The sequence below is a fragment of the Spodoptera frugiperda genome, chromosome 21 (assembly GCF_023101765.2).
Source record: "Spodoptera frugiperda isolate SF20-4 chromosome 21, AGI-APGP_CSIRO_Sfru_2.0, whole genome shotgun sequence".
Classification (NCBI taxonomy): Eukaryota; Metazoa; Arthropoda; class Insecta; order Lepidoptera; family Noctuidae; genus Spodoptera; species Spodoptera frugiperda.
In genome coordinates this window covers 4,727,365-4,744,408 of record NC_064232.1, presented here as the reverse complement: position 1 = coordinate 4,744,408, position 17,044 = coordinate 4,727,365, and the positions used below count along the sequence as shown (strand labels likewise).

The window sequence follows — 17,044 nt, the reverse complement described above, 5'->3', positions numbered from 1 at the left end:
AATATTTTATTAACCCGTTGTATCGGCGTATGCATACAACGGGTTGTGTCTCATATATCGGCAAACAAGAGGTTACAGAGATGATTGTGAAGAATTAGAGTGTAGAAATAGAGATAGAAGCAGCGCGACATTCACCGCGTCGTGTGTAGTAGGATGCTGGTCATGAATATGAGCCTCTAGCATGGATTGAAACTCGTCGAGTTCCTCGTCAAACATTTACGTGAATTTTTGTTTGTCGATAACATTTGTCAATTTTTGTCGATAGACATAATAATTAAATTAGAATTTAATAGAATAATTTTTAATAGGAGAAAATAGAAAAGGAAAAACACTGTACCAGGCACCAAAAACCTTAGCATAAAGTCAGAAATACTGCATTCTTAGTTCTAATGACAAATCCCAGACACACAATAAACCTGCCAGACACCGTTGTCAGTTGTATAACCGGTTTCAATGCTAAAAACCCACCACCAGACGCACCTTGGGGTGTCCTTGGCGCCGGCATGGGTTTGGCAGCGAGGTCCGAGAGGGAGATCGCCCTTCTCATGCCTGAACCCTCCTCCTCACGGTCGGAGGCCGACTGTTGCGAGCGATTCGCTGGCGACACGATTACTTATAAATAACATGCTGTTATAGCGAGCTGAAGGTTTTTAGGTTTACTAGTTTATTTTGACATACATTTCGTCACGCCCTTAATCCCCGAAGGGGTAGGCAGAGGTGCACATTATGGCACGTAATGCCACTGTTTACACCCACTTTTCACAATTTATGTTGTAAGTCCCATGTAATAGGTGGTGAGCCTATTGCCATATACCGGGCACATATCCAGACTCCGTGCTACTACTGAGAAATTTTCGAAAAACCGAAAAAAGCCCAGTAATACTTCGTCCGACCCGGGAATCGAACCCGAGACCCCTTGCCCGGCAGTCGCACTTGCAACCACTCGGCCAACGAGGCAGGCAGTAGTTTATTTTGAGTATATAGAATATAATTTTGTTGTAATCAATTGTACGTTTTGACACAAATAGGTAGTTAACGACCAGATACTACATAATTCTAGGATTCCTAATCTTAATTTTATTATCCAATACCACCTCGGATGTGTAGGCGTTTGTCTACAATGACGCCTGGTGGTAATAATGCCTATACAATGGGGACTTGAATCATTTAAAGTAAGACGTATAATTTGGAAGTATATAAGTAAATATATACTTATACTATAGACAACTACCAGTGATTATGTCATCAAAACTAGATACAAATAACTATAATCAAATAAACCATTCAGATCGCTATAATAAAGCGAACAAACATAAAAACACAAATATTGCATGCACGCAAAAATATCTGCAAAAATTCTATAGTCATCATGCATGTAGTACTCATAAAAAAATCCTGAAAAAATACATAAAAAAAAAGCGATGAAAAGTGATATGTCGTGAATCTGCCGTGCTCATACAAATATATATCATGATAATAATTGCTCATTCATTATAAGATATTAATATTAATTGCCGATTGAATATTTAGGGCGAATTCACAAGATATCACAATTTTATTTTTGTGTGGTGTAGATGTTTCTTAGAAGTTTGTTTCTTTAGTTTTTAGATAGAGCATTGTATCAGAAAGTAAAACGTGGGTAGCCCCACATTAGGATTTTGATTTTGACACCCAGACCTGGAACAACTATATGTGGATCACAAAAGAGTTGTTCCGTGCGTAAATCGAACTCGCGATACGTTGCACGGCAGCCACTTGCCCAGCCACCGTGCCGTGCAGTCTGTTTCTCTGTTCTTGTATAATATTCCTAAGCATATTTTTGGGCATCAATCTTATTTATTTAAGTCTTTGACTGCCAATAGAAAACTGTTGAAGGCAAATCCTCCGCTAACGTCGGTCACCGGCGACCACCACGACGTTGAATGTATTAAAAAAAATGAAATAGATACTTCAGTGTCTGGCCAAGTATATTACTAAAAAAGAAAATATACAAATTACAGATTCAACGCGATATCCAAAAACCAAACAAACAAATCCCAAAAAAAAAACAATCAACACCCACTTTAAAAAGAAAACCGCAACTGAAAGGGACTATATAGACATCGAAACTATCAAAGTCATGCAGTCCCAAACCTTGACTCGGAGAAAATTTTGATGGCAAAACCGGATTTTGTATCGGAACCCTTTTCGCTAAACAAGAACCCCTAGGCGTACACAGCACGGGTCTAATTTTCTGGGAAAATAGTCTATTTTCCATACACAACCGCGGTGTTGGAACCCTGATCATTTTCCGAAATGGGGTCTTAGGTCTATTAAAACCGTAAAAAGATAGTCTTTTTGGGGAATTCGTGCAACTTGAGCTCGTGGTCGATGATTCGTAATTTTCACTGTCCAAGTGTACGTCGGTTTTCGGTATTACCATTTCGTTGTAAACTCTCTGTTTTAAACTCCTAGGTGCAGTACCTACTTCTGGTTGAAATGCATTGTTCAATTTAACATCTTCTGTAGGTTCTGTGTTACCACATTCGTTAGTTAAATCTCTACCGACCGTGACTAGGCCACCGATTTGATCTGAATCTAGAATGTCTGGTAGACTTAGGTTTCTTTTTATTTCTTTATTTTCTGAAGCCGTGTCGGTATCCGTATCAGCTTCTTCTAGTGTTAAAGAAGCGAAATTGTGTACAGTAGAAGATTGTTTCGTTGCTAGTTTTTCGAATTTTCTAGATAATAGCTTGACTACGCCTTTCCCGTCATTTATGTTAGCTTTTAAGGGTCTCATTCTCCATTCTTTAAGTATCTTCTCTTGTAGAATCCTCTTTTCTTCCATTTCGACCAATTTGTTAATAATTTCTATCTTTCTTTCAATGTTTTTATACTTTTTTATCTCTTCGCTTATTTCTGGGGAGATATTTTCCTTTGTGTCACTTTGCCTACTATGTGATGGTTTTGACAAGTCATTTCTAGCGAGTTTAAGATTGAGTTGATCTTTAGAAGTTTTAGCGTATAATTTATTGTCCTGTTCAGCGTAATAATCAAGGGAGTCTTTGGCAAAATCGTTTGGGTCTACATCTAAGGAGTCCATGCTAACTTGCTTCAGTCTCTCCATGCGTTGCATAGCATAAACTTCTAAGCTATCCATCTGTATTTCAGATTTGTTCTCATTAACGTCTTTTTCTTTAACAAATACGTCAAAATGTTTTTCACTGCTATCTGCTTCTATGTTCGAGTTCGCATCTTCTGGCTTTTTGTTACCTAGATAATTCTTGTTATGTAGTCCATCTAATTTGGCCTTATATTGGGAAGATATTGAAGACGTTAGTCCAGATTTTTCTATGCCTGCCTTGAGTCTGTTGTTCATTTTAACTGACGAAGTCCTTTTGATAGGTTTCGGAGGTTTATGTGGAACAAACTCCATTGTTATTTTAGTATTGTTATTCTTTTGTCCGGACCCTCTTTCAAGGCTTTTGGTGGCATTATTATATTTGCCATTAGACTTTTCCTTATTCAACTGGTTTTTACTAACTTTGGTCTGCGTATTCTTTCGTATTTGCTCTTCAAATTTCTCCAAATTCTTTTGGACATGAGAATTCCTTTTTTCCATCAAATTTTTCAAAGGATTCGGTTTGGACGCCGGTTCTAATACAACCTCAAAACTGCAGCTTTTCGATTTAACCATAGCTTTTGTCTCACAGCCGTCCATCTCACTCTTATACTTATCAGCAAATTTCGGCTGAAGAGACTTCGTAGTGCTCATATGATCAGCTTTGTTAAGTCTTGGTATTTCATCGCATAGCTTTTTCTCCTTACTATACTGCTGTATGTTATTTCCGTCGAAATAATACGCAATATTCTTAGCTGGGGGCGGTTGTTTGGAGGCTGAATCGTACAGGCTTTTGGATCTAGTCACCGTTTTGTGCCCATCCATTGGGACGTCGAAACCATATACTTTGGTGGTTGGCGGTTTAGGGTTGCTCACTACTGGGGTTGGTTTAGGCTCTCTGTAGTTAGGGCTTGAAGCTTCTCCTAAGTAATTGTTATACATATAACCAAAATTAGCGTTGTTGGGACTCGAGCCGTAGCTTTTAGAGGTATTGTCAAATTCATAACAGCTTTTACTGTTCCGTGGTATGCTAGTGTTCTTCTGTTGTTTCTTAGGCTTTGCGCCTTCGAATAACATTTCTAGAGGAGCGCTTTTAGTGCATTCAGAGTCATCAGAGAGGACACTCTCCAGAGAGTTACAATTTGTTCTACATAATTGATTCTCATTGTCTAAGAAATCGTCCGATAGAACGGATTCTTGACTGCAACTATTCTTCATATATTTCTTTTGGTTTAAAAAGAAACTAGCGCTACTATGTCGATGATTCTCCAAATACTCCGTATCATGAATGTTTTCGTAGGAACAGTTTTGCGAATCATTCAAATTGTATCGACTGCCATCAAATTTAGCTTGCTGGAAGGCAACTTCATTGCCGTATTTTAGGAATATTTCATTAGAAATACTTGAGCAATTGGAATTATCACTTAGAACCGATTCGTTGGACCTAGTAACACAACGTTTGGTTAGGACACTCTGACACCTATACATGTTAGAATTGTATTTAAGTGAGTCTTCAACTATATCATCAAGATTCGACGGCATATTTCGCGGGAGAGTAGAACTCTTCTGATTACTTATGTAAGCTGGTTTAGCTGGTACTACAGGCTTTTCAGTACCGTAGATTTCGTAGTTAGACACAGATCTTCTTGGCTGAGTCTTAGTGTGTTTCTTACACACTTTCTTCGAGTAGAGTTTGTTCTTGCAACTAGCATCTTGGCTCAGACTACAGTCTTCTAAAGAGTCTGATGAGAAATTTCCATCGTCCTTCTCTTTAGTAGGTTTTAAGTCGAGATCGTCTTGTCCCCTAGCTACATCATACTCGTCCAAATCTCCGTATTTCTTTGTAATCTCTGCTATCATTTTTTCCGTATCGGATTTTATAGTATCGACAATGCTTTTGCCGTTATCTTTGAGGTTTTTGTTGTCAAACCCGACGAAGAAGCTTAGAGAGTTCCTCTTTTTAGGGTCTAAAGAGTTGGTGTCAGGTTTTTGGGTCTTTTGATTGGCTTTATCAGACCATTTGCATTCTTCTGAGACGGGCGAAACGGGGCATGACTTGTAATTTTTGAATATACTTCTTGCTGGTTTCGCAGTTTTCGGTACAGCTGGTTTTTCATCATTTTTGGTTAGATTAAGAGTAAAATTTCGGGGTTTTGGCTCTTTTTCCGGGAATAGTCGGTTAAAGACCTTGGATTGGACAGGTTTGGACATGTCTATAGTGAAAGCTAGAGGTTTTTGGGGCAACTGTTCTTTGAAAACTAAAGGTTTTGTGTCGTAGGGGGTGAAGTGGGGGTTTTTCTTGTCGTTGTGCGTTGTCGGAATGTTCGCATGGGGGGGTACATAGGGGACTACGTTGTCTAGGTAGTCTGGTATGATTTTATGGTTCAGATTAGCTGGTATCGCGTAGGGGTTCTTGTTCCTATAGTCCAAGTAAGGGTTCAGGCTATCATAGTAATTAGAATTAAGACTGTCCAGGTTCTCTTCCGGACACGGCAAAATTCCTTGGTCAGCGTTGAAGGAAATTTCATCTAAGTTAGTATATAGCGATGATTTTTTTTGTTGCTATGTATTTATTTATAAACGCTTTTTTAAATTTTAAACTCTATTTTCATGTCTTAAGGTTGAATTTACATTGAATATGTGATGGTAAGTAACACTTGTCGCGGTTGGAAATTGGATGGGTTAATTTTTTTAAAGCGTTTATAAATATTTAATGGACACAGGTTAGTGATATATCACACAGTTTTTATGGTCAAAGATAATGTGAAACAAAGATATATTTCTTTCTCACTCAGTTATTACATTTTTAAACGTTGTTGGAATTAAATAAGGCTTTAAGCAACGATTAAACTATTGATTAATTTAAAGAATATCTTTGACCATATTTTATATAGAAATTGAGCATTCGATTTGACAAAAAATGTATTCACATTTAGAATAAAAAAATATACGTATATCGGTAAGATTGGGTTTCTTTTACCCTAGGGGGGTAATTTTGACCCAAGTTCTAATAACCAATAGGTATGCAGAACTAATCGTAAGTATATTAGTTTTTCATTGGTCTAAAAGTTTGGGCCAAAGTTACCCCTTTGGGTAAATAAAACCCGATCTTACGTTTAACATATTATATATTTTTTATGGCATAGGGGTAAACGAGCAGGATCACCGTTGCCGGTAAGTGATCAGCGCCGTCCACGGACACCCGCAACACCAGAGGAGTCACAGGTACGTTGCCGGCATTTTTGAAAAGAGAACGCTTTTTGCTTGAATATTTGAAAGTCATATCGGTTAAAAAATATCTTTAAGACGGTATCTATATCTTATAAAAATACAATTTCACTTTACTTAACACAAAACGAATGCTCAATCTCTGAAACACATACTAGCTTACAAACAAAGTTAAGCAGCTTACCGTAAGGTCTGGAATTTGATGGGATCGCCATGGAGACGGGACGATTGCGACGGGAGCTATCCTTCTCCGGAATGTAGGAGAGGTCTGTGGTCGACTGACTCGATTTTAAATTCGATCTGAACGCCACCTGGTGAAGAAATGGGAAAATGTATCAAAGAAATGTTGTAGTAAAAATTGTCCTACTTATATTACAAACTAGCTACTCCGCGCGGATTCACTCGCTGCTCGGCTACTATTGATTGTAGCGCAATGTTTTAGCCTAGAAAAATGCACCAACCAACACAAAAATAATTTTATTGTAACTTTCGTGAGACTAGCGATTCCAGAGATTAGTGTGCATTCAAACAAACTCTTCAGCTTTATATATTAGTGTATATAGACATATGGAAATGGTACATACACTCTCCAACTGCCTCCTAGTCTCCAGTATCCTCCGGTTGAGTTCCTCCCTCCTCCTGGCAGCCTCCGGGTCCACCATCTTGGACGGGGTGCGGGGCGCGGGGGACGGGCGGGGCGCGGGAGCGCGGGACAGGTGCTGGGACGACAGGGACGTGTTGCCTGGAATATGTAATAATAACAATTAAATTTCTATTATACTCTCGTGAGACAATTTAAATTAATTGTAGTTTACAAACATACATGTTCTGTTCACGGACATATGACACCCAGACCAGGGGCCTTAGTCTGAAGCGACAATTTGTGGATCGCACAAAGTACCCGTTCGGCGGCAGCCGGTTGCCCAGCCACCGCGCAACGGTTTACTCACATCGAGCGACTATGTCACGTCACGCGCACGCTGCTCATGATGAAGAGTCCCTCTGTGACTCGAAACTAGTAGAGCTTTTCTCTATTAATATAAATGAATAAATCATGTTTTTTTAGTAAAAAGCTCTGACGTAATAAAAATAAAACGAAGCCTAAATAACAAGCGACTATACACCATTAAAAAAAAGGAACACCACAAACAAACCAGACCAAAATCACCCTTCAATATAAAAAAAAATGTCATCTTACATATGGCCTGCTTACCACCAGTTAGCGTGGCGTCCATGTCGGCGCCGCTGAGGCTGTCGAAGGCGGACTTGATGTACTTCTCGCGGCGCCCGGCCGTGTCCAACGACTCGCACGAACCGGACAACGGGTTGCGCTCCGTGTTATCGCCCGATGGCGTCGATACCTGGGGCGATATTATTATATATAAGTAATTGGGTACTATCCTCGGTCAAAAATAAATTATTACAACTTTTCAATACAATAAAATATTAAAAAATAATCACACTCTCATTCATAAATTTGATGAACTATTTAATTTTCGATTTTTCTAGCTAAATATCTAGAAATAAGTCTGCTATTTGACGTCATAACGCACTATTTCATACACAATTCATAGAAAATCTCGTTTTTGACGTTTCGTAAAAAGTAGTATCGAATTTGACTGGTAGGAAACTAGCCTATTAAACTGACATGGTCACTAACACTAGTATTAGAACTTGAAACGGGATATTTACCATGTTTTTCTATTTCTATGAGTTTCCTTGCTTGCTTGCAACATATCCCGTTTTAAGTTCTAATTCTAGCATTATATTATTATAATTGTTCATCAAAATTGTCCAATGTCTTCTCCCGCCTAGGGAGAGGCGAGAGGGAGTGTCAGACCCTTATTGACTAAACACCACCCCGTTCCTACTAAAAAAGCGTTATCCGCATCACAAGTGTGGGAGAGTCATGCTTCGGCACGAATGGGCCGGCTCGACCGGAGTGATACCACGGCCTCACAGAAAACCGACGTGAAACAACGCTTGCGTTGTGTTTCGTTGTATGAGTGAGGTTCTATTCAATCTTCCTAATTCCAATAACCCTTAAATTCCTAACGCCCAAAAGACCGGTAACGCACTTGTAAAGCCTCTGGTGTTTCGGATGTTCATGGGCCACAGCGATTGCTAACTAAGAAAACCTTACTACACAAAGATCCAAATCATAGTCTAGAAGACTTAGTACGACTTTTTTTACGCTTAACGAGCAAAACGTTACCGCGATCGGCGGCTCTGATTGATTGGTTAATTGGAGCCGGCCAATCAAAGCGCCGAACGCGATAACGATAACATTAAATGCATACTATAAGCCACCTGTTGCGTGTCAGTAAAAGTTGAAATGCAAACAAATATCCACCTTACACTGTTTAACAATAAGTTCAAATTACCTCATCATCAAAGTCATGTACCGACCCAGTAAGATCGAATACCGACTCTAATCACAAACGAATTTCCACCTTACACCTAATTACATTAAGGACCAAATAACGTCCGGAGCTACGGACAACGTAAAAGGTTACCGGGGCTCCGGCTCAAAGCAGGAGAAGGAACGGGGTGGTTTTTAGTCAGTAAGAGTCTGACACCCCCTCCCGCCTCACCCAAGGCGGGAGAAGTCATTGGACGACTTTCCCCCCTCAAAAAAAAAGGACCAAATGACGTCATCATCAGAGTCCTGTCATATCCCGGTGTCCAGATGATCTCAATAGTAGATCGAGTACTGACTGTAATCACAATCCAATCTAACCCTTACATCCAAGCAAAAAAGGTCCAAATTACCTCATCATCATCCGAGTCCTGCGGCGTGCCGGTAAGCTTGGCGTGCGGCGGCGGCAGTTCGAGCCTGGCCTCGCCCGTCCACCGCTTGGAGCGGCGCATCGACTCGCGAAGCTCGTCAGCATCCATCGCGTTCACCATGAATTCTCTGAAAGGTGGAATTATAATTTCACTTCGCTGCTCGGCTACTATTGACCGTGGCGTGATGTTTTGTAACTATCACGCTATAATGATTACAAATCGAGTAGCGGGTGAAACCGCGGGAATAGCTAGTTCTCCACTAAAACTAAACGTATTAAAAATGAAAAAAAAAATACATATTTCAGATTCAAGCTTCAATCGATTCAAGCTTCCTTATGCGAACCGCTAGGGAGTAGAATTCTTTGCCGGAGTCTGTGTTTCCTGATGGGTATAACCTGAGTATCTTCAAAGCCCGAGTGAATAGGTTGCTTATGGGCAGACGTGCTCCATCGTAGGCCGCATCATTGCTTACCATCAGGCGAGATAGCGGCCAAACGTCGACCCATAAAAAAATAAGGTTACAACTCACCCCGGCGTCTCATCATCGTTGTTGCCAGGATAGTAGGTGGGCCTATTCCCTCGCTCGGAGGACGAGGTCCTCTCACCATCAGATATATCCTCGATGTCACCATCGTGCTCCGTCGACTCCTGATCCTGGATCAGAACAAAAGACTCCAGTGAAAACATCGTCCCCAAGAAGTCTACTTCTATTTATGGGACAAGCCCCCCACAACCTCCCAAACCGCTACAACTCCTGTGCACCAGGATCTACAGTAGATACAACCATGCAAACACCGGAACACTGAAGTCCGGCGCGTCTTAGGGATATGAATAACTGTCTTGGATTTCGTAACGAAATAAATCAGAAGATATTAATTAGAGGAAAAGTAAAAACGATAGTTTAGCTAAATATAAACCTCCTCCAATTATTTCCTGATTAGTTGCTTGGTGTATGGAAATAAATATGTATGCCTGTCTGCCATTGGAGTAGGCAAAGGTAACAGGACACCACCAAATGTTATTCTAGCATACTGCACAGTTGGCGCGGTGGCTGGGCAACCGGCTGCCGTGCAACGTCGCACGGAGCAACTCTTTGTGTGATCCACAAATTGTTGTTCCGTGTCTGGGTGTCATGTGTATGTGAACTTGTATGTTTGTAAACGCACCCACGACACAGGAGAAAATCCAAGTGTGGGGCAACGTTTAAAAAAAATACTTCTCGTCTTTTTATATACATTTAACACCAAGATTTCGTCTAACATTTTTATTCATGTAATGACAGACAAAACCTTATTTTTAATTACAAGTGAGTATTACAAACAGTGCTGTTTAGTACAGACCACACGTAAAGTTAAACAAACCAGTATAAACTGACCGTCGAATGTGCTGAAGAATCATACAAAGCGAGGCCATGGTATACTGGTATTGTATAACTTGACATGTACCCATATCGCACACCTAGTTATATACTGGCACATTTACGGTTTTCATAGTTTACCTGACTTGTTTAGTTTGTAGTTTACTGACCAATGAACCGTTGTTTTACGTGCGTGAGGGGGGAAACTACAATAATGGTATAATGACACTTACGACCTCTCTCGATGAATATGGAAATAAATAGATTAATATGCACTTTTAAGCACGTAAACCATATAAAGTCAATTTCGCATTTTTTGCAGATGTGCCAATATATTACTAGGTGAGCGATATCTACAAACTACATAGTTAGACACAAATTAATAAATAAATTAATGCACAACCAAAATCAACCAAAAAATAAAGTAAAAAATAAATCACACCTCATATTTAAAACTGCCGAGCGAAGAATCGTCAGTGTGGTGTCGCGTCCGCGCCTCGGGCGTGCGACTTTTTGACAAATTTATCGTAACCTAACGTCGACAAAATAAAGAAAAAAAAAACAAAACTTAAATAAAAGAAATTATTAAAAAAAAATAGTAAGTATAATTATGTTTTTGATAGATTAATATTATAAAAGAAACTGATTGAGATGGGTCGCATTGATGGTTGTAGGCCGCAGGACACAATAGATTAATATTATAGTTAGAAACTGGTGGAGACTGGCTGAATTGATTAAACATTACAAATCTATTTACACAGCATGAGGTTTTAGGCCACAGGACACAACATTGGCACCGCGGCGGTTTATAACCGAGTAATTATGTAAAACAAAAAACTGAATATAAACAGCCGTCTTACGGTCCGTACCCTTACATTTATTACACACATTTTAAGACATTTCGATTACGATATTCTCAGTAGAAATGTGTTTATTGGTAATCAGCACTGAAGATTTAAAAAACTAACATTCCGAACTATTTTGGCTGATTTAAAGTCAGCCATAGTGTTATAAACGAGGGCTGGGCTCGCTGTCATTGCAGCGGTAAGTCCCCTCTTTCAACAGTGACTTGAGAAACGCTACGGTGTCCTCTAAAAACCTGTTTCCCCCCTTAAAAAAGCCAAGATGTCCAAGTATTAGCACTTAAATCACTAAATGCGTAGTCTATCAAAAACATAATTCTTATACTTCAACAAAAGGCATGCATATCAAAATGCGTATGATAATAAGCAAATAATGAATGATTCCATCAATAAATTTCCATTCTCAATGAATATTAGAGGCTACATAACATCACGTTATGCCACTTAAATTTGACCAAAGAGCCATTATAGCCATCTCTCAAGTCTTAACTAACTAATGCTCGAATACTCAAACGCTACTCAATTTTAAGACGCTCCCAAACGTAGTACTGTCACTATCAATTCTTTATAAAATGACAGAGATAGCACGATATTTAAATACAACTTAAAATTGAGTAGCGTTTGAGTATTCGGGCGTTAGCCTCTTCTAGTTGTCTGAAAGTTACATAGCATGAGGAGGCCCCTATATAGGTTGGAGAAAACCAAAATTTCGTCTAATACCATCTATCATTCCTTAGGCGTTCCTTGAAATTATACAAAACACATTATAGACGGTGTAAAACTAATAAATATAATTTATCAACGGAACCATTGAACAAGTTGTTAACAAACACATTCTGTATTAGCAGACATACACATAGACATAAGCAAGCACACACAAGCGTGAAAGACATGCAAATATCATGCAGAGGATGTAAGTATATGAAAAATTCATGCTCCGATGCACCTAATGAAGTATGTATACATTTTTTTATACTAACAATACATGTCTTTTTTTGAGGGGGAAAATCATCCAATGACTTCTCCCGTCTTGGATGAGGCGAGTATCAGACTTTTACGTAAAGTTCCAAAATACCAACGAGTTTTCCCATAACGCGGGCGCGATCGCCTCGCTTCTGACAGCTGTACATGCGAATCAAGCACGCTCGCGCGTAAATGTGTTGTTTTGTTATTGTGATAAAAATAAAAGTAATGAGTAAACAAAAAAAGTTTCTTCGGGAAAGTTGTTTGTAATCATGAGTACAATCACGTGTTTAAATATCGTTCACTAATTACCAGTCACCCTATATTATGACCAATAATAATCCTATGTGCTTATATGACCAAATCAAATGCATGTATATGGCAACATCACACAAGCCAAATTTGACAAGACTATAACATACAACATATGAGCAACATTACATCTATTGACAAGCAAAAATTAACCTTATTCTCATTACTATATGCACGATACTTAACAAACAAAAATGAATAAAATGTTTTTTAAGATGATGAGCAAATATGAACCTTACATTCATGAAGGTGACGATCTAATATGAACCTTACATTCATGACAATACGAATGACATTGCAAAACAATATATGCACGTGACATAACAAAACAAAATGTTTTTAAAAGTGACAATCAAATATGAACCCTATTCTCATGGCAATATGCACGACATTACAAGACAATATACAGTATGGAGAGACCTCTTATGACTTAATTTAAACCACATATTTGTTGTCATCTTGGCTGACAATATACGAAAACTGAGAAATAAGCCCAGTAGGTAAGCCAAACAGTGCATTATTTTCTTTGAGCTAATTTGAACACTCTTTACAAATACGGCATTACAACAGCCGCGTTACATGTCCGTAACATTCCTAGACAACTCAACAACATTACAGCTCTTGTATGGTCAAGGAACATGGAGCTGTTCATACAGAATTTAACATTTTATTGATTTCATTACCGTATTTATTTTGTTGGAAAATTTCAATTTCTTTTATTTTCGGTTTTCGTTGAAATATTCCGTTGTATTATGCTTCTGTGGACGAGTTAACTTGTAGTTTCATTTAAGTCATATAAGTGATCTCTATACCGTATGCACGTACATGACATAACAAAACAATGATTTTTATCGATAGATAACGAGCAAATATGAACCTTATTATCATGACATAACAAGACAATATAATATGCACGATACATAACAAAAAAAAAAAGATTCTCTAATAATGAAACTAATAAACATACGCTTGAAAAAAAAAACATCACAATAGAAGCGAAAAACAAAAAAAAAAAACTAAAAAAAAAAAACCTTTTCCACCCTTGGCGAGATAGTGAGAATATCGTAGGTTTTCCTCATGGTCGCATCGAAGTTGCGGAACAACGCTTCGACGCGAGGCAGTTGGGACAAGTTGAGCGATTTCGGTCTCTATTGCAACCAACACCAGGTGTGAATGGTAATGGTTGGCTTTTTGTTTATTTTTACCCCTTTTTTTGTAATCTAATTTGAGTATAGTCTACAAGAATAAAACTTGAAAATATCTAATTGATTATTATCAGTTCTTATTAAGAGTTAATCATATTTAACTATTCAACAATGCAAAGGCGTATTAAACCTAGATATCGCCTTAGACAAGTCTCCCATAGCGACCCCTAACGTATGTAGTCCCCGCCGACACTATGTACAATTGGGTACTATCCTCGGTCAAAAATAAATTATTACAACTTTTCAATACAATAAAATATTAAAAAATAATCACACTCTCATTCATAAATTTGATGAACTATTTAATTTTCGATTTTTTCTAGCTACATTTCTAGAAATAAGTCTGCTATTTGACGTCAAAAACTTATGACGTCATAATGTACTATTTCATACAAAGTTCATAGAAAATATCGTTTTTGACGTTTCGAAAAAAGTATTGAATTTGACTAGTAGGAAAGTAGCCTATTCGTACGAACAACTGTGAACTCCGCTGCAGGTAGCAATTCCCCGCGCCCCGCGCCCCGCCCTGCTTTCGCTGCAAGTGCTCACTGTGCTCAGTAGTCCAACCTCAGCGTCCCAATGACGTTACAACGCGATGCAATTACTTGCAATTACTGCAATTACAGTTAATTCATACGGGTTGTATACGCGCGGCTCTATAACCTCACTACGGACTTGTCTAGTGCGTACTAGGGATAATACGGGTCTACAAATTGCTTTCGCAATATGTATTTAGTTTCTTTAAGAGAATCTAGACTATCTAGACTATCATAGTAAATATTTTTATTTCTTTAATGAGATCTGAAACGCGATAAGTTCCACAAACCAGACAATAAGTATCACTTCAATATTTCAATCAAAACAATATTATATTTAGTCATTAATCCGCTACATATGTAAGTAAAACCAAAACCAAAAGAAAAAACCAAATGTTTATAAATGGTAGTAAAAATTATAAAAATCAAAATTTTAGTAGTAAAAACATCAGTTAAAAGGGGGTTGGGTAAAAATAAAGAAAAAAACATCGGTACACCATTCACCAAAAATACAAAAACTAAAAGAAATTAATGTTTAAAAAAATATAAAAAAGAAATATGATGGAGTTTTCAATTTTGCGATAAATAAAACAGATAATATATCTTACATATATATTATACACGGTGTAACAAAAAGAGGTATACATATCAAGTGCACGGTTTCTAGATAACATAACAAACGATACGGGAAGGGATTTTTAAACTCATGTTTTCGTGGAACGAAGTTATGAATTTTTCCAATACATAAAATTCCAGAAACCGAACAACAAAATTAGGGAGACACAGGTACTAGGCGATCAGATTTACAGAAGAAATGTTTCGTAATTAGTGAGTGACTCCCGTACCTAGTGTTGTGATACGTTTTTATGATTTAAACTCAAGAACCATGCGACACCAAGTATTTGGTACCAAATTTTTTTAACCGTATTTTAAGCTGAAACTTTGTGTAGAGATTCTATTCAACCTGTATTCTTCAGTGCTTCTTGATGTATATGGGTATTTTGTTACACCCTGTATACCACATTTAAAAGAAAACAAATCCAAGATAACATAGAAAAAAAAGCATTTCAAAGCTCCTCCATATTTCTTAATTTGAAGATAAAATATAACTGTCAACAGTAAAAGTTGGGTCATTACAAACGTATGATAAGTCATTTTTATGGTATAAGCCGCTATCACCTGATGGTAAGCAACCGCCGCCGTCCATGGATACCCGAAACACCAGTGGCTCAGCACCGTCTGCTCGTCTACCGGCTTATATCACAAAAAAAAACAATGCCACCTCCCTCCTTGAGTGAGGCGAGAAGGAATGTCAGACTCTAACTTTCCTTCCTCTTGAATCACTCTATCTATTAAACAAAACCGCATCAAAATCCGTTGCGTAGTTTTAAAGATTCAAGCATACAAAGGGACAGAGAAAGCGACTTTGTTTTATACTATGTAGTGATATATGTATCTGTTGAGATTTAACTCTACTTTTGCTATTGACAGTACATACATAATTATATGTGTATATATAAAACATATAAGTGACATACAAACTACCACCACACCGCACACCGGATGAGTGATACACGTACTCTAGTACTATTGTTATTTACTACACACACGCTAAATATATTATATACAGTGGTTATGTAATTATACTGATACTGAAGTGGAAATCTCGACCTTAATTGTAGAACGATAGGAGTTACTTTAGTTAAAATTTTAGTATGAGTCTCTAAAATTTTGTCGTTCATTTTAATCGAATACTATCTCACTAATATTATAAATGTGAATGTTTGTGTGTATGTTTATTACACCTTGACGTAGAAACGGCTGAACGGATTGAGACAAAATTTATAACAACCGATAGACTACTTTTTATGTCACAAGAACGCGCTGGCAAAAGGCAGTGTTTTCAAAAACAGTAAATTTTTATAAAATTACTAATATAAAGAAAATATTTTTATTACACGACCATAATATAACACTTAACGGTGTTCCTAACTTGGCAATATTTTTCGAAAATAATGTAGTAGCAATACAATGGCTGGCAACATGGCAAACATGTCTATGCTCAGTCAGACGGATCACTTGATGGTAAGCAATCAGTGCCGCCTATGGAGACTAAAGGAGTTATGAGTGCGTTGCCGGCATTTTGTGGATTGGAGATTATCAACACCATTATATCCCAGTGATTTATCCAAAAATTGTTGGTCACTACGACCGATATTATGGCCGAAATGATCAATAAACCAATTTTGTAGAAAAATATTGCCCATTAATATACAGTATATTCAGCGTGTGTTTCACTTCTATATAGTGACTATGTAAGCAATATTGAAATGAAGTATAATTATTATTTCGCTTTGTAAATAATTAAGATATTGCTTTCGCCACATAGTCACTATGAAAAACATTAAATAATGTACTACAGAGATAAGTAGCCAGTGTCGGAGATATGTATGAAGATTTTTTTCTTTCTTTCGTAAAATTTAATTGTCTACCAGATCGTTAATAAATATGCCTTATTTAATTTCAATTACGTGACATTTTTTGGACAACAGCATACAGCTATGAGCTCCGGTGTTACTCGAAACTATACGAGTATGCTCGAACAGTTTTCTTCAAAAAAAAAACGGTAGCCCACATTCATTTAAGCGGATACTAAGCTACTTTAACATTGAAAGAAATCTCCACCCACT

At 37.8% G+C, this 17,044-nt stretch overlaps 1 protein-coding gene across 19 annotated transcripts in view; it reads right to left on the bottom strand.

The window, feature by feature from the left end:
• LOC118280268 (mitogen-activated protein kinase-binding protein 1) overlaps positions 1–17,044 on the bottom strand; it is a 181,245-nt gene that overhangs the window by 33,666 nt on the left and 130,535 nt on the right. For 7 of the 19 annotated variants that reach the window (XM_050701725.1, XM_050701724.1, XM_050701723.1 and 4 more), the window contains exons 21-28: positions 13,645–13,761; positions 10,918–11,007; positions 9,648–9,772; positions 9,101–9,245; positions 7,527–7,689; positions 6,913–7,070; positions 6,513–6,639; positions 2,134–5,601 (exon numbers count right to left, since the gene is read on the bottom strand). In XM_050701725.1, the coding sequence (XP_050557682.1) occupies positions 2,134–5,601; positions 6,513–6,639; positions 6,913–7,070; positions 7,527–7,689; positions 9,101–9,245; positions 9,648–9,772; positions 10,918–11,007; positions 13,645–13,761 (4,393 nt within the window). Of the gene's footprint in view, positions 1–480; positions 598–2,133; positions 5,602–6,512; positions 6,640–6,912; positions 7,071–7,526; positions 7,690–9,100; positions 9,246–9,647; positions 9,773–10,917; positions 11,008–13,644; positions 13,762–17,044 lie in introns of all 19 variants that reach the window. The other 12 variants (XM_050701727.1, XM_050701729.1, XM_050701732.1 and 9 more) reach the window with 7 other exon arrangements.